This window comes from Apostichopus japonicus, chromosome 16 (assembly GCF_037975245.1).
Source record: "Apostichopus japonicus isolate 1M-3 chromosome 16, ASM3797524v1, whole genome shotgun sequence".
NCBI classification, from domain to species: Eukaryota; Metazoa; Echinodermata; class Holothuroidea; order Aspidochirotida; family Stichopodidae; genus Apostichopus; species Apostichopus japonicus.
Genome location: NC_092576.1, coordinates 9455874 through 9479964, shown reverse-complemented (window position 1 = coordinate 9479964; position 24091 = coordinate 9455874). Strand labels below are relative to the sequence as shown.

The 24091-nt window shown below is 36.1% G+C and overlaps 1 protein-coding gene across 8 annotated transcripts in view; it reads left to right on the top strand.

The window, feature by feature from the left end:
* LOC139981980 (rho GTPase-activating protein 35-like) overlaps nt 1-23831 on the top strand; it is a 74405-nt gene extending 50574 nt beyond the window's left edge. For 7 of the 8 annotated variants that reach the window (XM_071994439.1, XM_071994442.1, XM_071994441.1 and 4 more), the window contains 11 exons: nt 732-843; nt 1431-1474; nt 2452-2502; nt 2981-3148; nt 9644-9688; nt 14769-14818; nt 15649-15784; nt 16154-16231; nt 16967-17101; nt 18237-18339; nt 19006-23831. In XM_071994439.1, the coding sequence (XP_071850540.1) occupies nt 732-843; nt 1431-1474; nt 2452-2502; nt 2981-3148; nt 9644-9688; nt 14769-14818; nt 15649-15784; nt 16154-16231; nt 16967-17101; nt 18237-18339; nt 19006-19282 (1199 nt within the window). In that variant the 3' untranslated portion in view covers nt 19283-23831. The remainder of the gene's footprint in view (nt 1-731; nt 844-1430; nt 1475-2451; nt 2503-2980; nt 3149-9643; nt 9689-14768; nt 14819-15648; nt 15785-16153; nt 16232-16966; nt 17102-18236; nt 18340-19005) is intronic. The other variant, XM_071994447.1, reaches the window with a different exon arrangement.
* Nucleotides 23832-24091: the final 260 nt, after the last annotated feature.

Genomic DNA, 24091 nt, shown 5'->3' with positions numbered 1-24091 from the left:
GGATATTACTTTCCCCTTCCTTCTGGCAGACAGAATAGTACCAACAATAATTCTAGAGTACATTACATAAATGTATAACGAGTTTCTACGGAGCAACTGAAACAGTCAAAGTACTCAACGTTGTTTTAAAATTGCATTCTACAACACCATTGTTTTCTGTGACCGTAGCTTTCAGAATGCTGCACCACATTTATGGAACTCCCTCCTGGATGAATTAAGGTCTTTGGATTCTATTGACAAGGGCTTTCTTATAAACTGTTCTCTTCTCTCAACTCTTCTAGTGTTTTGCACCTTCATCACCCCTAAAGCGCATTGAACAACTTTTGTTGGAGTCAGTCTGCACTATATAAGACTAGTTATTGTTATTATTATGTTTTGCATCGAAGCAACCTCCATTTGACCAAAATTTCTCAACAGGGATTAGCATCCCATCCTCTTAGTTCCATCACTATGGTAACAACACATCTCAGCCCTCCTCTCCCCTTCCCCCTCATCAAATGAATCTGGTCCTAATATGTATGAAAATAAAAAAAAGTGTCATTCTAAGGGAATAAAGTAATCCCCCAACCCCCCCACCCCCAAAAAGCAATAATCCTTAGTTGTGAAAATTATTGTTAGTTTGTGTTCAAGGTTACCTACAGTGAGTTTCTGATATGCTTCCGACACATTAGGTGAGAAGAAATATCTTTAAGATGTGTCCTAGTAACCTGAATCTCTCTTGCTTTTCGCAGATTTGATGTCGAGAAAGAACCGTTTCTTGGACGTCGCTTTCACGAGACGGAAATCCACGGAGAAGGTCCACCACGATCTCTTCTTTGCGGACTCTATAACCCCATCTTCAGAGTAAGTATCCTTAAAATGGAAAGCAAAATACATGTATGTATGCGCAATACATATTTGAATGTGTATTAGAGGTAGTCATAGCAACACTCAGTCACAGTCCACTTATTATTAAAATGTTAACGATCACTTGACATTTATAACATTTCATGTTAATTAATTAATGTTAATTATGGACAGTACCAACAGACAATAAATAATAATTTATAAGGTAGGCAGGCAATGGAAAACCTGAGTTTACTGGGTGGACAAAATAATTGACTGGTTGTGCAATTGGCTACCAAATAAACTAGTTGTTTTGTTCTCCACTGAAATGTTTTTGCGTCCAAAAAAAAACATCGTAGGTGGAATCGATTCGTTCCTTGACTTACCATATCGTAAGTTTGTGTGGGTGGTGTAACGTTGCGGTGAATGTGTTTCCCGATTGACCTGTACAGAGAGGTCACAGACAGGAAAAAACAAACATTCGAAGATGCCATCTCCTTACGAGCCTATTAATTCTTTCCTAATCTTCAATTTCTATGTTATTCCAGCACCTTTCTAAAATGCAACCATATCATCATCTTTGAATTCTCTGATTTATGTTACAGTGATGAAGAGTATTCAGATACCACTCCTGACAATGAGCTTGATGGTAAGGCATGAAAGGAGAATAATATTCACTGTTTAAATCATCATAAGTTTTAACTTTAAATATGCTGGAAGGTCAAAGAATGATCGCCTACGGTCAAAACTCAATAAGCGTCATTTTACCACCACCCTCAGAGTATTTTCCCCTCGTTGAGACATTTATCAGTCAGTTATCAAATTTAGCTATAGCTAGAAAATTTGATTTGGTATGTCGTAGACTTTTCAAAAAAGGAAAAACTTTTTTCACCTTTCCAGTTCTATTTCTATCCTACTGTTAGTTTTGTGAGAAAGTACCCTTTGAAACATTGCAGTCCCATCACTGAAGGTGACTGGACTACTTAGTCTATCTTATACGCAAACAAAACCCCAATAGGAGAATATAAGACCTTTATGGCCTGGTATAAAATGTGTTACATGAACAAAAGGAGTTGAATTTATAAAACATTAATGTGTAGGTCTCCCTAGGTCATCACTGAGGAGCTAACATCAACAATTTGTTCAGTCTTAAAGGAGAATTCCAGAGATATTGAATATTTTCAATGCTAAAAATCTTGCTATAAAATTAATGTTTTCAGTCTTTTCTCAAGGCCAAGGCCCTCTCACAAGACTTTACAACTTAACCCTGGTCACTTGGTAACTTGTCACACCCACACACCAAAGTGTGCTCAATTCAATCAATCTCTCCTGGGGCATCACTGTGCACCACAACCACGTGTTCCCCGGGGGACTTCCCATGGGGTGCAGCCACAAACTGGCGCACACAACTATATTTACAAGGTACCTCGCAAGTCCCCATTTATACACCTGGGTGAGGCAATGGAGATAAAGTGCTGTGCCCAAGGACACAACGCAATCATCTGTCCAGGACTCGAACCTGCAAACCTTAGATCACAAGTCCACTGTTAAATGATTCCTGAAAGAAGCTTCCAATTTTCACCTCTTAGATTTAATTCTGAATGACCGCTTTATTTTCTTTTCCAGATGATTTTGAAATGGTCCCTGCATTTGATCAAGGTTCACAAGGGTCAAGTGGTGAGTTACTCGTCCTTCAGAATGTCAGATTAAAATTATTCAAAAATGTGTCAGAAACTGCGATGGTAGGTTTGTGATATAAATTGCATGTATGACTAAATATCATCAGGCGGCAACTAGCTTATCATATCATTTCCTGTAAATTTATACAGGAATAAGTCTTTGGAAACTCAGAAGCTAAGAGAGTTAGTCTGTGAACTAATTAATAATTAATTTACAGATTACAACCAATTTTTTTGGTTGGTTACATTTCCTTTAATTTCATTTGTTTCATTCAAAATCAGACCACGGTTAGGAAGAAAATGCAAACAAAGTCTTTGATGAATCAGTATCTGTGAAGATAATTATTATTCCTTAAGATAAAATTTTATTCTGAAAAAAGAATTGACAAACTCAAAATCAAAGATACTCACTACCCCCACCCATTCAAATCCAACCAGTCATAATGACGTAGCGCCCTCTCTCTATCTGTTCTCAGCGTCGAGAGACGACATCACTTCGGCTACGGAAGCATCGTCGATAGGAGAAGGGGAGGACATCGGTAAAAGAAAGTCAGAGATGCTCAAGAAACAAAGACTCATCGGCAGGAAGCTGGGCGACAAAAAGAAAGAGGAACGGTTCCTACAGAGTCTGGAGCAATTGATGGGTAAGACCTTGGGGGTCAAGGGTTAAAAATCATGGGGTCAGATGGAGAGTATGCACATTTTTTTGGATTACTGAAATGGGGATGGAGGATAATAAGGCCGGGCTTTGGGATGGCTTTTTGCTTATCTGGATTGTGTGAAATATTTGTAGACAAAGCATGGTAGGGTTTTGATACATGAAAAGTGTGATTAACAGATATGGAAGTGGGTTTATTGTAAGCTGTTCTCTGGATTATGGGAAAGTATTGGAAAATGTAAAATTTTGAGGGATTTTGAGAATAACAAACAATGGATACATTGTTTTTGACTAATTTACTCGTTTGGTTGATTGTTAACTAATACGGTTGTGGATGTAACCATCTTAGCTACTTTCTCTAAAATTTGATATATCTACTGGTTACGAGCTGTTATTAATCCATAAACTCTTTAAAATGAGATCTCCAGAATGGACGTTTATTGTGTTGGGCAGTTGGTTCGCCGTCATAGAGTTTTTAAGATATATAAATTGCTTTTCATTTCATGAACAATTTCTTTGTCTTCTGATCAAATATAAAAAAAAGGGAACTGATTTATGACTTTCAAAAAGTTGACTACAAGTCAATATTTGTCAATTGCTGCATACATATTCATCAGTGAATGAGGATATTTATTCAAATTTTCTTGGCTTACGAAGGCCAAAAGTTTTGGTGTTTGTCTAAAAAAGAAACAGTTTACACCTCCTCATACATATTCATCAGTGAATTAAGGTATTTATTCAAATTTTCTCAGCCCTCGTACTATTCTGTCCAAAATTTATGCTCTTATTTCAATGCAGTTAAAAACGTCATGACTATTCGTCAGGAAATTGATATCTGTCAAATTTATTCAACTTTTTCTTGGCTTGTATTGTTATTCAAATCAAAGCTCATGCTGTTTAAACTACTTCATGAATATTCATTTATTCAAAGGGAATTAGGATATATATTTAACTTTCCTTGGCTTACATGTTATCAAAATCAAATGTCTTCCTCTATATTAACACTGTGCAAACTGCTTCATGCATATTCATCACTGAATTTTACAACATTTCTTGACCGTAAGTGTTATCTCAGATCAAACTGTTAACATAATCTTTTTTCATTTACCTTCTGTATCGTGTAATAGCAAATTGTTTAGGTCCGTCATTCAGTATTAAATTCTATTTCTAAAAGATATCCAATATTTTTGTGTTTATGCAAGGGGGGTCCAGGGGGAAGGAAAAATATAATAAATGGCACTCTTGTCCTTGAGGTAAGAAATAAAGTGTAGGTTTAGTATCTGCTTTTAATGCTGACAGTGGCAGAGAAATTTGCGGAGAAAATCGATACAGAAACTGAAAATTATGCGTGAAATCAAGACACAGATATAAGTTTTAATGTAACAGTTTTTGACTTTTGTCATTGAAATATCAATGTATAAATTTCCCCTGTTATTATGTCTTGATTTAATCTGTTTTTGAACAAGTTGACTGGATGTTTAATGTTCTCTGTCGCATGTATGGTGGTCATATGTGGATCGTTGCATCCCACAATGCATTGGGAATGTTCTTTTGTAAACCCTCGTGCATTTTGGTCAAGTTTTTGTATATCTTACCAATCGAAGGAATTGCCATCCTATAGTGTTATATAGTTAAGATCATAGGAATAAAATTATAGGAATAGTTGTCATGGTGATCTAGGAATTTTTGGATGTAAATCAAGTATGATTTTTCAAGTTTAAATGTATTTCCTATATGTTTGTACAAGATAAATACAATATGACATTACAGAAGGAAGGTTAACATATGAAGGACACTAGAAAAACAGGAGAGCTGTTATCTCAGCTAGTGACCAACAATGATAAGTCTATATCATCTAAGAAACTATGAGACATTCTTCTGGAGAAAAGACAAAAATAAAAAGGTTTACATTTGAACAAACTTTAGTAACAAAGATGAACAGATCCAAGTAGACATTAGCGGACGTTATTAACTTTCTCGGACCACTGTTATAAATACAAAATAAATACTTGCCTTTCATTTTTTGGGAAAAAGAAATTACCTTGGCATTCTGACTCCCCAAGAATATTTTCTAAATAATCTTAAATCACTAAATATGACTGTTTAAAGACTAATTGTTCAAAGAAAAAGCTTTCAATTTAATTCAGTTTAATTATTTGGAATTTATGCTTGTGGTTGAATTTACTTCTAAGGTTTAAAAGAGGTATAATTGGATTTAATAGAAGAACAAACAGCTAAAAGTAAACATACTTCATTATGAAGGAAAATATTAATATAATTAATAATTCATTTTTGGGGTGGGGTGGGGGTGGGGGCTGGATGATGGTTTTATTTAGTATTTATATTTACCACATTTTTTATTCCCATCTGTCATTATATTTGGTCATTGCACCATAATTTCAATTATTAGGCCAATCAGTGGGATAAAAGAAGCTTTTAATTTGCAATGTTGATTCAAAAAAATATCTAATTATTTATTTATCTAATAAATGCACTGGTAAAATGTTAGTGATAGCAATTTTTTATCCCAAGTGATTTAATAGCTAGCTGAAGAAGTTATTAAAGAATAGTAAATATTAATCAATAAAAGATAAATAAATGAAGTGATCAATCAATTACTGAATCAATTAATCAGTCATTAAGTCATTTTTAGCCAATCAAACAATGAAGAATTAAATAAAATTAATCGGTCAAGTACAGAATGATTTACTAAGGACAGACTTAATGACAGACAATTCATAAAAAATAATACACTTCAAGTGAATTAAAGTGAACTATCGGCACCTGATACTACTACCACTTACAAACTTGATCTGAAATATCGTCAGGAATGATAAATCTTCCGAGGAGATCCACTTGTTGGACTCGAAGGAAGTATCAAGACTTTACTGAGCAAATACTTAAGCCCGGGTCACATCTGCGCGATTCAACACGCGATTCAACTCGCAACTAAAATCACGCGATTTTCGATTCAACTTCGAAATCAACTTTGTGGTCATATACGCGCGACTGTTCAAACAACTACAGAATCGATCGTGAAACAATTGCGAAATGGCAGCTAATATTAATATGAGAACATTTTCTTCTGCATTTTAGACTTAACTGTTAATTCTCAGGTAATATTAAAAGTTGCTTCTGAGAAGTTGGGCTTATTAGGACATTGCTCTATTGCAAATCAACCTAAATCGACGGCGCAACTTTTATTGGGCAACAAGTTGATACCCGTGTCTAACTACGCGATTCAACCTTCAATTGTATTGCGAGTTGAATCGCGCGTTGAATCGCGCAGATGTGACCCGGGCTTTAGGTAATATACTTAAGTAAGTGATAAATTTATCCTGAGATATTCTTTAGTACATCACTAGAATAAGGAGAGCTAATGTCACTTCATATTATCCTTAAGTGACCCTATCAGTGATACGTCCATCGAGAACAATAAACTCATCTCTACAAAACTTGTTTTCTGGATCCAAGGAGGTGGTAAATATTAGGAATTTGAAGATTTTGTAGGTACTGCTCTCAAGACAAGATTAATAATAATTATTTACTAATTCATTCCACACAGTGTTCTATTAACAGTTACAACATTTGATAAAATATATCCACTCATTTGACTTCAAAAATAAGGGATTCTAATATTTTGTCCGATGAGATCACTAGAGTACCGCCTCATGTACAGCAGGTGTTAACTTTCATGTTGATATAACTTGCCTTTAAGGGCTCTCAAAACAACAGTGAAGGTTTTATTAAAAAAAAGTAATAACATTAATCCTACCATTCACCTAAGTACTGCCTCATGTTGGTGTTAACTTACATGTTGTTATAACTTGCCTATAAGGGCTCTCAAAAACAATACTTAAGGTTTGATTAAAGAAATAAAAACCAAAAACATTGATCATACCATTCACCTAAGTACTGCCTCATGTTGGTGTTAACTTACATGTTGTTATAACTTGCCTATAAGGGCTCTCAAAAACAATACTTAAGGTTTGATTAAAGAAATAAAAACCAAAAACATTGATCATACCATTCACCTAAGTACTGCCTCATGTTGGTGTTAACTTACATGTTGTTATAACTTGCCTATAAGGGCTCTCAAAAACAATACTTAAGGTTTGACTAAAGAAATGAAAACAAATAACATTGATCCTACCATTCACCTAAGTACTGCCTCATGTTGGTGTTAACTTACATGTTGTTATAACTTGCCTATAAGGGCTCTCAAAAACAATACTTAAGGTTTGATTAAAGAAATAAAAACCAAAAACATTGATCATACCATTCACCTAAGTACTGCCTCATGTTGGTGTTAACTTACATGTTGTTATAACTTGCCTATAAGGGCTCTCAAAAACAATACTTAAGGTTTGATTAAAGAAATAAAAACCAAAAACATTGATCATACCATTCACCTAAGTACTGCCTCATGTTGGTGTTAACTTACATGTTGTTATAACTTGCCTATAAGGGCTCTCAAAAACAATACTTAAGGTTTGATTAAAGAAATAAAAACCAAAAACATTGATCATACCATTCACCTAAGTACTGCCTCATGTTGGTGTTAACTTACATGTTGTTATAACTTGCCTATAAGGGCTCTCAAAACAATACTTAAGGTTTGATTAAAGAAATGAAAACAAATAACATTGATCATACCATTCACCTAAGTACTGCCTCATGTTGGTGTTAACTTACATGTTGTTGTAACTTGCCTATAAGGGCTCTCAAAAACAATACTTAAAGTTTGATTAAAGAAATAAAAACAAATAACATTGATCATACCATTCACCTAAGTACTGCCTCATGTTGGTGTTAACTTACATGTTGTTATAACTTGCCTATAAGGGCTCTCAAAAACAATACTTAAGGTTTGATTAAAGAAATAAAAACCAAAAACATTGATCATACCATTCACCTAAGTACTGCCTCATGTTGGTGTTAACTTACATGTTGATATAACTTGCCTTTAAGGGCTCTCAAAAACAACAGTGAAGGTTTTATTAAAAAAAAGTAATAACATTAATCCTACCATTCACCTAAGTACTGCCTCATGTTGGTGTTAACTTACATGTTGTTATAACTTGCCTATAAGGGCTCTCAAAAACAATACTTAAGGTTTGATTAAAGAAATAAAAACCAAAAACATTGATCATACCATTCACCTAAGTACTGCCTCATGTTGGTGTTAACTTACATGTTGTTATAACTTGCCTATAAGGGCTCTCAAAAACAATACTTAAAGTTTGATTAAAGAAATAAAAACAAATAACATTGATCATACCATTCACCTAAGTACTGCCTCATGTTGGTGTTAACTTACATGTTGTTATAACTTGCCTATAAGGGCTCTCAAAAACAATACTTAAGGTTTGATTATAGAAATAAAAACCAATAACATTGATCCTACCATTCACCTAAGTACTGCCTCATGTTGGTGTTAACTTGCATGTTGTTATAACTTGCCTATAAGGGCTCTAAAAAACAATACTTAAAGTTTGATTAAAGAAATGAAAACCAATAACATTGATCCTACCATTCACCTAAGTACTGCCTCATGTTGGTGTTAACTTACATGTTGTTGTAACTTGCCTATAAGGGCTCTCAAAAACAATACTTAAGGTTTGACTAAAGAAATGAAAACAAATAACATTGATCCTACCATTCACCTAAGTACTGCCTCATGTTGGTGTTAACTTACATGTTGTTGTAACTTGCCTATAAGGGCTCTCAAAAACAATACTTAAGGTTTGATTATAGAAATAAAAACCAATAACATTGATCCTACCATTCACCTAAGTACTGCCTCATGTTGGTGTTAACTTACATGTTGTTGTAACTTGCCTATAAGGGCTCTCAAAAACAATACTTAAGGTTTGATTAAAGAAATGAAAACAAATAACATTGATCCTACCATTCACCTAAGTACTGCCTCATGTTGGTGTTAACTTACATGTTGTTGTAACTTGCCTATAAGGGCTCTCAAAAACAATATTTAAGGTTTGATTAAAGAAATGAAAACAAATAACATTGATCCTACCATTCACCTAGAAGTACTGCACTCACATGTTGATAAAGATGGATCAGATGACTGATGTAATGAACTGAAGATGTGAGGTACTTAAGTAACGCAGTGAGGTACTTAAGTAACGCAGCGTCGAGATGATTAATAAAGAAAAAAATAATAATTCATAACCAAAGGCTTAGGCTACTCTGAAAAGAGGAAGATGATGCAGTGAAGATTAATTAATTAATCCATAACAGATGATTTACTTATGTTCTGCACCCAAGTAGGGATTAATGATAGTTACTCATTCTCTAAGTTACACTTAAGTATTGCACTCAAGTCTCTGTACATCCTATGTTGTTTATTCAGCACACGACACCTCTAATTTTGATTAGAGTTCTGCTTTTATTTGTACCGCATTTCTCTCTCTTTCTTTCTCTCATTTTGTTGCTGCAACCTCTCTTCTCCATTCTTCAGAGAGTGCCCTTCTAGTCAGTCTCTCCCCAGATACAGTCAATCCAGGTGAGTTTAGCTTCATCCAAGCTTGGCTGATCATCATCTTTGCCATCTCTTTATTATAGCCAATCATATTCAGTGTTATATCACAGTTGTCTTGTTTGCCCAATCATAGGGTGTGTTCTATATACACAGGTCTGAGTGTTATATCACAGTTTGTCTTGTGTTTGCCCAATCATAGGGTGTGTTATATATACCTGTCAGATTTGGCCAATCATAGGCAGTGTTGTATATATGTCATAATTGTCATCTTTTGGCCAATCATAGGCAGTCTTATATGTATCATAAAATTAAACTTGTTTGGCAATTCCATGACATTGTACATATGTCTGGGATTATGGGGTGGTGCGTTTCCGGCAGATGTGGACCATTATTGAACACTCCCCTCGGTGAAGCGTCTGTGTTTGTATACTCAAGGGTGCTTAGAAGCATATGGTGTTAAATTTTGGATCCATATTGATTTGTTTTCTGACATTTGGTGCAGCTCAAAGACCTTTTACTGCCTAGGCAAATGTGGATTTTGAAAGTTGGAGTTGGAATGGGGGAAGGGTGGGAGGGGTGCCAATGTACCTGTCCCCCCCTCCTCCATGTGTACAGTCCTGCAATCATAGGGAGCTTCTACTAGATCAGTTGCCATTTTGTGGCCAGTAATAGACAGGATTTTTAGCTTCAGATTCTACAAATTTGTGAACATGATTCGCTTACCTTTAATAGTGGAATACAATCAAATTCCCAATCGTCATGATTGGGATTGTTTGCTACACTATAGTAACAAAACAAAGACAAAGATTCTTAGACCGTCAGATTGAATGCATAACGAGGCTTTATGCACTGAAAAGCATGAGCTTGGTCTGTTATGCATGGAGCTCAGTTTTTAGTCATACACCAGAAAATCTCATGACAAAGGTTAAAAATGTTTATTTAATCAAATTCTTCATGTTTACCTCCAAAAAAAAAAGAAGTACAGCTTCGTTTTAGTTGCGTAAATTAATGGTTGTGATTTCAATATTAAAAATGACCTTAGGTGTTGTCAGTATGAACCAGTAAGGAGACAACTTCAGAATGTTTAATCTGGGTATCGTTAATAATTAGACATCTAAAGCCTGATAAAATCGGCGCAAAGAGAAGGAGATCAACTATAAATATGTGACAAGCTTTTGCTCCGACGTTGATTGAGACCATGGAATGAAAGCAATCCAGTTGTTGATCATTAATGACCCGCCATTGTTTACAAAGAATGCCACCACCTTCGTCGATGTTGTGAACTCTAAAAACGCATTCAGCTTAAGTTACACCCGCAAGCACTTCTCGTTACTTTGTATTAATATGACTAATTATCAATTTTCACCAAGCTTTTTTTTACTAACTTTCCCCCTCACTTCCGAATCAGCAATGATTTGATATTTAATGTAGTAATTTAATATATGCTATGACATTTATCAGAATTGGTTGGTACCTTTTGCAATTGATATCCTTCCCCCATCCCCTTGCTCCCCCATCCCCTCCCCCTCCCCTCAAATAATAAAGTAATAAAGACAAAAAATAACTTTTGAAAGAAAATTGAAACTTGATGTTTACATTAGGTTTGTTATATCCTTTTTGGTTCCTTGCTTTTTGCAAAGCAAGGAACCTATGCGTTCAACTTGGCGTGTGTGTGTGTGTGTGTATGTGTGTGTGTGTGTGTGTGTGTATGTGACGCTTGGCTTGTGTACACGATATCTCAATAAGGAAATGATGTATCATGATGAAACTTGTTGGGTGGATAGCCCATAGTGAGAGGAAGATCCCTATTGTTTTTGGTGCCCGCAAAGGTCACCAAAGGTCAGTTAGATGCCAAAAACCAATATATTAAAAACAGCAATAACTCCCGTTGACAGGGTCCGACATGGTTGATATTTTGGGAGTAGTTGTGAATGGGGTAAGGCATCGTTTCCAAACATAACGGTAATGTGATCTGAGGTCAACAAAGGTCAATTAATGATAAAAAACTAGTATTTTTGCGATAACTTGAGAACGAAATGTCCGTTAGGGTTGGGAGTTGCTTCAATGTAATCCAATTGTCGATCCACACCTGGGTGACCCTTGACCTCAATTTGACCTTTGGTGACCTTTACATGTTTTTGGGGATTTTTACAGTTTTGATGCTATTTTCAGATGTCAAAGGTACCTTCTGAACATAAATGTCAATAGGTTGACTCCGTGTGACCTTTATGTGCGAAGTTATATGGGGTCAAAGTTTTTCGGTCGGAGTTAGGATGGTTGCACAGACTTGTCGTTTTGTTTTTTGGAATCAGGAGATTAAACTTCATCTGAAACCAAGGTCAAAAGGTCAAAGGTCACATTAGAAAAAATGTGCTTATTTTGGGAGGAAACGAGCAAAAAAGAAAATGTTTGATTTTGATGCTAGATTTGGATACCAAAGGTACCTTCCGATCAAAAATGTCAATAGGTTGACACCCGTGTGACCTTCGTGTGCGAAGTTATAAGAGGTCAAAGTTAATTTTCAGACATTTAATGCAATAACTCCCAGTTCCAAGGTGTGACGTGGTTGATATTTTCGGACAAGTTGCAAATGGTATAGGGGAATATTTTCAAACTTAACGGTCATGTGATTCGAGGTCACCAAAGGTCAATTAATGTTAAAAAACTAGTATTTTGGGGGGAGAAAATGGGCAAAGAAAAAAATGTTTGAATTTGTATAGTTTGATGCTCTATTTAGGTCTCACCGATCAAAAATTTCAATAAGTTGACCCAAGGTGACCTTTGTATGTTAAGTTATATGAGGTCAAAGTTAATTTTCAGACATTTAGTGTAATAACTCCCAGTGCCAAGGTATTACACGGTTGATATTTTGGGACAAGTTGCAAATGGTATAGGGGAATATTTTCAAACTGAACGGTCTGTGATCAGAGGTCACTAAAGGTCAATTAATGATAAAAAAACTAGTATTTTTGCGATAACTTGAGAGCAAATTGTCCATTAGGGTTGGGAGTTGCTTCAATGTAATCCAATTGTCGACCCGCATCTGGGTGACCCTTGACCTTAATTTGACCTCTGGTGACCTCTGGTGACCTTTTTGTGTTTTGTGGATTTTTACAGTTTCGATGCTATTTTCAGATGTTAAAGGTACCTTCTGATCATAAATGTCAATGGGTTGACCCCCGTGTGACCTTTGTGTGCGAAGTTATACGAGGCCAAAGTTAATTTTCAGACATTTAATGCAATCACTCCCAGTTCCAAGGTGTGACACGGTTGAAATTTTTGGAGTAGTTGCAAATGGTATAGTTTAATATTTTCAAACTTAATGGTCATGTGATCCAAGGTCACCAAAGGTCAAGTAATGATAAAAAACTAGTATTTTTGCGATAACTTGAGAAGGAATTGTCAGTTAGGGTTGGGAGTTGCTTCTACGTAATCCAATTGTCCACCCACATCTGGGTGACCCCTGACCTCAATTTGACCTCTGGTGACCTTTTCGTGTTTTGGGGATTTTTACAGTTTCGGTGCTATTTTCAGATGTTAAAGGTACCTTCTGATCATAAATGTCAATAGGTTGACCCCTGGATGAGCTTTGTGTGTGAAGTTATAGGAGGTCAAAGTTAATTTTCAGACATTTCATGCAATAACTCCCAGTGCCAAGGTGTGACAAGGTTGATTTATTTGGACAAGTTGCGAATGGTATAGGGGAATATTTTCAAACTTAGCGGTCATGTGATCCAAGGTCACCAAAGGTCAGCTAATGTTAAAAAACTAGTATTTTGGGGGGAGAAAATGGGCAAAGAAAACATGTTTGAATTTTTACAGTTTTGATGCTGCGTTTAGGTCTCACCGATCAAAAATGTCAATTGGTTGACCTACGGGTGACCTTTGTGTGTGAAGTGATGTATACAAGTTCAAAGTTAATTTTTAGACATTTAATGCAATTAAATCCCAATACCAAGGTGTGACACGGTTGATAATTTGGGACAAGTTGTGAATGGGGTGGTGGAACATTTTCAAACTTAAAGGTCATGTCATCTGTGGTCACCAATGTTATCATATCTGTTGACCCGCTTGTAGGTGACCTTATATTCCTTACATTTTCGACGCCATATTTAGATCTCAAAAGTGCCTTTTCATCAAAAATCCGATCACATTTTGTGATCACAAAAGTGTTGGCTATAGTGTTGGTTACTTTATGCGTACATGTAGGACCACAATTACTTGGACTATTTGAGCCCAATCTTGCTTGATAATATGTGTATTGTCATATACCCCAAGCAAGGAACCACAGTGCCCTTGGGCTCTTGTTTTTTTCTACTTCTGTAATAATGACTGAAATATACTCATTTGGTGATATGTGGATAAACTAAAAACCAGTTTTTCAAAATGATAGGCAGGAATTTTAAGAGGTGAGAATGAGAGCAGATTGGGGTGGAGAGTGGGGGAGGGAATATCATTTTGCAAAGAGAACGAAACAATTATAAGTAATTCAACATGTGTAATCACTGTTTCAGGCATGAACTTTTTCTGCAAATTCGCGGAATATCCTTGATTTCTTTTCTACCTCGGGGACAAAAATATTATCCTAACACACTGTAGCATATGCAAACTGGAGCCTATACCGCAATTTTTGCAAAGTTCCGTGATTTTTTTTTACCTCAGGCTCATCCCTGCTGTTTAGTAAACAAAAAAACCAACAGTTTTTTTTGTTTCTTGGGGGTAAAGTCTTTCTCTTGTTTCCTCCCTATGATGCTGTGCATGAACTTATTTGTATTAATGTAACAATATACTAACATGTATATGTAAACATGTCAAGGTTGTGAAGCATTTAAAAAATCTCTGTGTTCTACCTTCTTTGTTGTACAAAAAGAAAGGTCTGATTTGTTGGTTGGCCTGCTTAGATAGTTTTTACTTTTTTTTTTTAATTGTTTGTTGTCAGTGAGTTTTTAGAATGATCCCTTTTGGCATCTTTTTGCTCATTTCCATAAATTAGGGTTATTAAAAAATGTACTGGGTTGTGTATTTAGTAAAAAAAAGAAAGGTTTGTATATTTCCAAGTCTTGTACTAAATGTGTCTGTTTTTGTTTTGTTTCTTATTCTACAGGAGAAACCACAGCCGATAGTAAAAACCAGAAACAAACCACCGCTGATGAGGTAATTCAATTTGTGTTTTAGAATCAACGAAAGAAAGAGAAAAAGAAAAAAAAACTTATGCAATTTATATTGAGATCAGAGGCAGAGATAGAGGGAGTGGGCACATGCCCCCAGGTTTTGTGAAAATCCAAGAAAAGTGCCCCTTTTAATAAATTAGAAGTGGCCCCCACTTTGGCAATGGAAGTTCCCCCATTCTTTGTTTGTAATGGAAAAGTTTTTTTTGAAGAACATCCTTTTTGTTGAGAAAACATGAAACAAGAAAATGTAATTAAAATGTGGCAAGTTTTTGTGGTGAAACATTTAAATAGTGTAATCTATTGTACAGAATCCTCAGTTGATTTTGTGGGATTGCACCATTGAATCAAAGTCACATATCCCACTTCCCCTCAAAGTTTGTGCCTCCAATTCACCCCCCTCCCCCCCTCTCCCACTCTGCCCACTCTCCTGCTCAACAAACCATCTCACATCACCTATTATTGCGATTAGGTTCTCAACTGGCACTTAACTGGAATATTTTGGTCTATCTGTAGTTACCACACTGTCCTCAGAAAGATACCATTGTAATTAATGAACATATTAAATATTTTACATATTTTGGAATATATTTGTCTTTCTGTAGTTACCAGTCAGGCTGTCTGTCCTCAGAAAGATACCATTGTAATTATTGAATTGGATCCCTAACGTTGGGTATAAAGTGATAACACAGAGGTTTGATCATACTTGAAAGCTGAAAAAAAAAATAAATAAATAAATAAAAAACCCAAGAAAGTCTTAACTTGTTATAACCCTTAATCAAAATCCTCTGGACATATCTTTTTTTGTTTTTACAGCCACAAAGGAAATGGTGGTTCAAGACCAGGAAGCCCAAGGGTCACCTGAGGGGTCTGATGGTCGAGGACATTTCATTTGGAACTGCCGATGTCCCTCCTTTTGTGGAGCAATGTGTTTCAATCATAGAAGAGAAAGGTAAGGGCGGTCCAGGGTCCCTTATAGTCTGCAGATTGCTTTCATAAACCCTGAAACAGAAGGTTGTTATAGGAGAATGACTCACTCAGCAAAAGACAAGAGGTTCCTGTTTAAAGAAATGCAGCAGAAGTGGTGTTGCAAGGGGGGGTGGGTGGGGATAGGGGTAGAATAGGGGGTAGAGTATATACCCAGGAAAAAGAAGAAATGGTGCAGAGGGTACTAGATAAAGGAACAGGTTATGCCTGGCTGAAATCTGTTGTAGGTTTTAACGTAATTTAAATATGGCGGAAACTTTTCTCTGAGAAAATTACAGATGGATGAAATTTATACCAAATGTTGTCATTTTTTTCCTCCCTCCCTTCCTTTCAGGACTAACGATAGAAGGAATCTACAGAAAGCCTGGAAAAGCAGTCGATGTAGAAGATGTAATTAATAAAGTTGATAAAGGTCAGAAGTTACAAATTTTTATTGAAACATAAAACAAAGAGTCTGTGTGAACTGTTGCTCGTTTCTTCAATAAAGGGACTGTTATAGTTGCACCTCGATACTGATGTAATGGTGGTCAGTGGCGATTCAGGGAAACATTGTTTTTTTTTTGTGTCGTCATTAAGGAGCTTTGGCGTCTGGCCAGGTATTTTAATACTCCAGCTAAGCTTTCAATTGATGGAATCAAGTCAAAGCCAGTTTTTCACCAACATTAAGTTTTTATGTTTGTAGCAAGTTTTTAAGTTTTATGTGTAAATTTGATTTTATACCCAATATTTCTTTGCCCAAACATTCTGCATGCCAGTAGCTACTCAAATGTTAAAAAAAAAAAAAATTGTTTGAACTTTGTCCTATATTTGAAATGAAAAAAAAAGTAACAACAAACGAATAAAAGTTCTGAAACAACTTTATATATATCAGGGTTAATTTTTTTTCTTTTATCAGAATTCATTAAAGGAGAAACCAAAATCTCCAAAATCATTTCAATTGGTACTTGTGAATTTTTTGGGGGTATACTATGTGACTCCAACAAACAATCTTTCCTTCCATCACATTCCACCACAGTCCAAAAGTGGTCGTTCTCGATGTAGTATAAATGTTTGATTCTCCCCTATTATTTTGATTTCATACATAAATATGTTTTTTTTTCTAGGTTGTTTGCATTTTGTTTCACACTCTTCTTCTCTTATTCCACAGATCCTAACTTTCCCATCGGCAGCCTGTCCATCAACGTTCATGCGGTCGCGTCGGCATTCAAACAATTCTTTCACGCCTTGTCCGGTCCTTTCATTCCGTACAAGGTCCAAACTGATCTCATCAAGAAATTTAATGGTAAGCAAGTATTCCACATCTCACTTACATGTAACTTGTACATATCTCAAATATCATATCTTGCGCTTTTAGGCAGGTTTTTACTAAATTCCCTTGTCCTGAAATGTATTATTTTTCATAATTTCGTTTTTTTTTTTTTACCCTCTGTATGAGTATGTTGAGGGGACCTACAGCATCAATATTTATTTGTTCTCTGTAGCTTCACACATTTTGCACTGATGGTCTGCCGATATAGTAAATCTCTTTTGATTGAGATTGATATTGCAGCCTCGCTGCAGCCTTGCTGCAAGGGATTTTGAAGCTGTTGCAGCTCTTCTCTCTATTCCACTACATTTACTGTTCACTGATTATCAACATGAAGTAATTTGTCTGTCCTTCTGTTTGTCAAAATGTGCGCATTTGTAAGTTTGCCTGTTTGCCTCTGAAGATCATGTCAGGATTGAATATATCATGCCCCTCTTTAAAGTTTTATATGTCTTAAACGAGTCTGACCATCTTCAGTTACCCTAGGATTGAATATATCATGTCCCTCTTTAAAGTTTTATATGTCTTAAACGAGTCTGACCATCTCCAGTTACCCTAGGATTGAATATATCATGCCCCTCTTTAAAGTTTTATATGTCTTAAACGAGTCTGACCATCTCCAGTTACCCTGTGTCATCCGGACAGGCCTGTCCGATATTAGCTTGAAATCCAAGTTAAAGAGACTGAAATAAGTAAGAAGGCAAAAGGAAATATTACTTCATGGTACCAACATTCAAGGAAGCACAGGGGGAACTCTGTATTAATGATATCTGCTAGAAAACTGGGAAGGTGGTATCAAAGCAGCTCTTTAAATTAGAGTTGTTCAGGTAGTTTTTCTTCATTCTTCTGTGACCTGTCCATATTAACACGTACATATCCTCTAGCCTACAACTATTGGTAACATTATTGCATTGTTCTCTTCCCCCTCCACCCCTCCACCCCAAGGATATTTCTGGTCAAAGCCGTCTTCCCCCTAAATTTACCTTTCCGTAGTCTTCGACAGGTGTTTCTAGGTTGGATTTTCATAAGCCGGAATCTGCTTATTTCTCTGCTAAATTCTCTTCGAGAGGTTTGAGTAATTCTGTTTTTTTTTTCTCTCGTTTTGATCCAGATTTACCCCAGAATGACTTCATTGACCATCTGAAGACCTGTATCAACGCACTGAGCCACAAGAGATACACCCTTCTGAAATATATCTTACTTCATCTCAAAAGGTGATAAAGCAGATTTTATGGTTTATGCCAATTTTATTTCAATATTTATCAATCAAAAATATAGTAATCAATCAAGCCCATAGATAAAGAGAATAGAGACCAAGGCATACAGATTAAATGTAAGAGAATAGCAACCAAGGGATAAAGATTAAATGCAAAAGTGAGAAACAATATGGAGTAGGTGTAAAATAACTAAAAGAGGGAAACAAGACAGTGGGAAGATAATTGATTTATTGATTGATTGATTGATTGAGGAAGCGACAAAGAAAGTTTCAAACAGAAATTTTTGGAATAGAAGTCTCAGGAGAGTAAGGAATACAAACCCCCCAAAAAGGGACAGGGTTTGTGGGGGGGTGGGGGTGAAAGAGAGGAATGACAAGCTACGGAGACAAAGGAGAACTCCACCATGCCTACCCCACCACGTACCCACCACGTACCCACTACGTACACTACAGTGAATCACAATAGTAAAGACTTGCAGTGGGAGGGGGCGGGGGGGGGAAGGGGACTGACAAAAAAAGTTGCTAGCATTCAATTGTTGTTTTCCTTCTTTCCTGGACTACTGAACATATCAAGACTAAACGTTGTACCTCAAGTTTGTCCTTTGAGTCCTTTCTTTGAGGTTTTAGCTTTACGGGAGTGTCTCTCTGTTACTCTCTCCAACAGAATTATTGACAACAGCGATACCAACAAGATGTCCTACGACAATGTCTCCATCTGTTGGTGGCCCTGTCTGCTTCATCCCCAGAGTAAATCCGTGAAAGATTTGACCAACGAATCCAAGCTCGCCTCCATCTTCACGCTCCTCCTCCAGAATATGGAGTTCATCCTAGACTTGCCGGTGGAAGAAGCCAAGGAGGCAGAGGAGGAGGGAGAGGAGGAGGAGGAGGAGGCAGAGGACCAGACGGGGGCAGATGAGGACGGGGGTGGAGATGGAGAGTAAACAAAGGAGACTATATCACTGTGATGTCATTTATGAATATTCATGTACCATCACTGTATGGTGGAAAAGTCAAATACCCCCATGTCTGGTAAAATTCTGTCAGGAGAGTCCACCACAATCCTGGGAAATTTATGACAATGTTACCATTGAGTGGGTGTTTGTGGAGTTGAGAATGGTTACGGGGGGGAAGGGGTGGGGGGCAGGGATGGGGAGTGGTAAACAGGTATTGAACAAGACAAAATCGCAAAGTCACTTGTCTATGGCTCTCTTTGGATCAATGCAATTGTGTCACAATGTGACTGTGACACAATGTGATTTTGTCGCTATGTGACCTGTAATCTGGAATCTGTAATCTGGTAGAATAGTCAGGATTGAGATTCTCATGGAAAGTTGATGATCAGGCCAGAATAAGGTCATAATAAGGTCATAATGAGGTCGTAATGAGTCTGTGAGGTCCATGAATGGAAGTATTGTACTGCAAAGCCATTGCTATTCTGTTACTGACTGACTTCTGAAACCAGGGCTTACCTTAGAAAATATTAATGACATTTGTAGTAGTAATATCTTCCAGGAATGTAAACATTAAGCAGATATTTGTCGACTTTTTCTTTTTCTTTGCAAAACGGTATTGAATTTTAGGACATTTGCTTGGCAAAAAGCAAGGTTCAAAATTGAAAGTAATTCAAAAGTGACAGTATTACCTCTGGATTATGTTGAAGTATAGTGAAAGGCTGCCACCTTGGTAACTTGCTTAAACTGGTTCCCCCCCCCCCCCAAAAAAAAAATCTTAAATGTTTTTTTTTTCCATAGTTTTGGAAACATTTAAGCAGATCTAACAAATTTCAAGTCTAATATATGGTCTCCTTTAACTGTGACCTTTACATGAAAGAAAAACATTAGTTTTAAAATTACATGTTTCTCATCATCATCATTGTCATCATCATCATCGAGTGAAAAATAAATATTCCAAAAATGTGAAAGAAATGGTAAAATATTGCATGATAGATTTGGAAACAATGTGGTCATGTCAACATCTCTATCAGATTTGAGGGTGTATTATGTGGTGACCATTAATCTGTGACTTAAACAGGCTAGAATTAATTCCGATGTCACCAGTTTACCCATTTCTTATCCCACCTTCAAGAGAAAAAGTCAAAACTTTTCCTACTTGTCTTGTCTTTTCAAACATTTGATATTTATAAATTCTTATTTTTTTTTATTATATATATATATTATTAAAGTCTTCTCGATGAACCTTGATCATGTGATCTCGACAAGTGATAATCATATTTATGCAACGAACGTACGGATGCAGGAAATCAAAGTTCAGGATGGGACAAAATCAAGGCAAAATCGTATCAAAAAAAGCAAAATGTCATCTTCAGACGTCTTCAATTTTATTTTTTTAAAGTGATGGTATTCAGTAGGGTGTGGTATATCTCTCATGAAGAGAAATCAGTGGGGTTTACATCAATGTTGGCAAATGTCACAGCCTCTCTTCGAGACTAGTAACAAAAAAATGAAAGCCACTTCAGGTTTAAATACAAGACACTCTTATCACAGTTTAATCATTGTTTAACATTTCATAAAATGTATAACTATATTTACTGAGGATGATGAGGTAGTTGGTTGGGAGGGGAGGGGGGAGGAGGGGAGGGGGTAATGTTTCTTACCTGCAGTGAAAAGGACTTATGATGTAATGTAATTTAAATGAGAAGAGCACATATATTGACATATATTAGGGAGAATATGAATGGATCAGCAGTGGTAAGGAGAATTAGTTATGGATCAACGTTGGAGGTTAATGAACATAGCTGATGGGATGGCTAGGCTGTACTGCTAAGGATGGAAAGGAGAATATACATAGATCAAATATACAAAGATACAAAGATCAAACTGATTAACATAGATGCCGAGAGGGCTAGGTGGTATAGTTGGGAAGAATAGGAATCGATCAAAGTTGGTAGCTATTTCACCTGAGTGTTTGCTGAGAGGCCTTTACAGTACTTGAAATGTTCTATACCTTGATTAAGCTTACAAACAAACAGGGGTGATTAAGGAGAATTAATTTTGGTGGATCAGAGTTGGTAGATATTTCAAATGGGTGCTAGCTAAGAGGTCTTTATAGTACTCGGAAAGTTCTGTACCTTGATTCAGTTTAAAACCAGACAAGGGTGATTAAGGAGAATAGGTTTGGATAAGAGTTGGTAGCTATTTCATGTGGGTGCTGAGAGACCTGAAATAGTACTTTGTCGTGCCCTGTTTACTTTGTTTCAATCTGTGTGATTAGAGATTTTAAACTTTTATAAGAAGCTCCAACACAAGTGAAACACCAATGAGAAGTAATTATTAAACATCAAGGTTTTCTTTTATATTTGTAAAAAATATTAACATTTTTCTTTGTCGGTAATATATTTTGTCTTAATTATATGTCAAAAATATAATCTATTCAACATTGTAGTGCCTGTACTTCATACAGTATAAATCTTTCACTATGAGCTCCCTGGGGCAGGGGTGTAGCCAGTAGCCACATCTTAGGGTAGGGGTGTAGCTTAGTAACCACATCTTAGGGCAGGTGTGTAGCCCAGTAGCCACATCTTAGGACAGGTGGTGTAGCCCAGTAGCCACATCTTAGGGCAGGGGTGTAGCTTAGTAACCACATCTTAGGGCAGGTGTGTAGCCCAGTAGCCACATCTTAGGGCAGGGGTGTAGCCAGTTACCACATTTTAGAACAGGTGTGTAGCCCAGTAGCCACATCTTAGGGCAAGGGGTGTATATCACACCCCCTACATGAAGAATGTGTGACATCATGATGCAACATTGTTGGGACATATTCAGCACATTTGGTGTGTGCTTAATGACGACATTTACTGGTGAAAGGGGGGGGGGGGAACTGCTGCCCCCAGTGGCTTTATCGGCTGCCCTTGTAATGCTGTAATCTTGTTCTTCCCAGTTTTTCAGAAAAACAACCTATTTAAAATTGATATCTCTATGGACGCTTTCAGTTTTGGAAGGGATGTCAACAGTGTTTTTAGAAGTGTGATATTTTATTATTAGTGGTATTACAGATCATATCTTGAAATTCAGGCAAAATTATGAAAACAGAATTTTATGGTAAAAAAAAGAAAGTAAACAATAGAGAAATATAAGAATGAAATTGCTTATTAAAACTTGTAATTTTTTGATAGAGCTAGTAATGTGATGTTAGAAAATTTTGCAATAACTTTGAAAGTCTTTGAAAGTGATATTAAAAACATTAATGACTTTATGTATAATCCTTTTTTTCAGTACTGTATTAAAGTCTTGTGTTTTATGTAGAGGTACTGCTATGATGGTTCCTATGGGCTTCCTTACAAGACATAATAATCTTCTTTTGTATATTGGTATATATGTATAATTATGCATGCTTTCAGTAAGTTGTATTGACAACAACAACAACAACTTACTTTTCTTTTTTATATTCATTTTGTTTTTTGGTTATTTATTTTCTTTTCTTTCTAATTCCTATTTCCTTTGAAGTATCGTTAATTATGGTTGGGAACGTTTTTATTTTATTTCCTCGCTGTAGACAATAGTACGTTCATAACCTGACAGAAAGAAGTTACACAAAACCGTTCTTTTTTGATAATTTTTAATAATTTGTTTCTGATATATATATGTGTATATATATATATATATATATACATCAATTCTTGGTTTTCATTAACACTTTTCTTGGTGTTTTTTTCTTCTTTTCTTTTACTTCACTTTTCTCTTGTGTATCAATGATTTCTCTTCAGAACTGTTCGCTTTCAAAACAAAGTATACACGTTGAAATTTGGCATATCATGTTGAAATTTGACATATCACGTTGAAATTTGACATATCACGTTGAAATTTGACATATCACGTTGAAATTTGGACGCTGAATGTTATTCAAAGATTTCTAATAGGATTTAGATATCATTCAGGGATGATAATATACACCTTTAACCATGGTAATCTCTAAGTCATAAAACCTTACCGTGTTTTTCTGTCTCTTGGTCAAACTTAAAACTTAAAAATCACCTCATTGTTTTTGTGTCTGACCAATGTCGTGGAGTAGACATGTAAAATATAAGGCTGACATGATAGGCTAAGTAGCCACACAAACGTCTTCATTATTGTTCCTAACTGGTAGGAAGTCAAATTATGGTCACACAGCCTCAAACTTCAAGTATTTTAACTGCCACCATCAAAGCATTCCTCCCCCCTCCCCTCCCCCTCCCCCCGTAGTTATTATTTGTTAATTTAAGGCTAATTTCTATCTTTGAATAATGGGAATAATCAGCAGTCTAGACAGAATCTCCAAGAACATACTTCTGAAAACAAGTTTCAAAACTTTTAGGATGTTGAAACTTTGGGGCCAATACTGATGTCCTTTAAAGAAGTTTTTATTTCTAATGAAAGGGTTATTTTAGTCATGGCAATTTTAAGGCCAAACACTCCGCCTCAAGTTAATCGTGCTGCTCCTTTTGATATGGGAAGTTAATTAATCCTATCCAGAAACCCACCCCCTCCCCCCACCAAATCTATGCATATTACATACTCTTTTGTTCCGCTTGCATATCAGTAAAAGTTATGGAATAAGCTGATCTGCCCCTATGTGATTTTAGAAAGCAAAAGCAATTAAAGATGTTAACAGTTTTCCTTTTTATAATCCAGCAAGGCATCACCCAGATTGTAGCAAATTTAACTCAAAATACAGATTTTTAATTTTCTCTTTGTATTTAACATTTGTGGTTTTTTTTCTGACTGGTCTGAGAAGGAAACATTGTGCAAGCAAGGGGA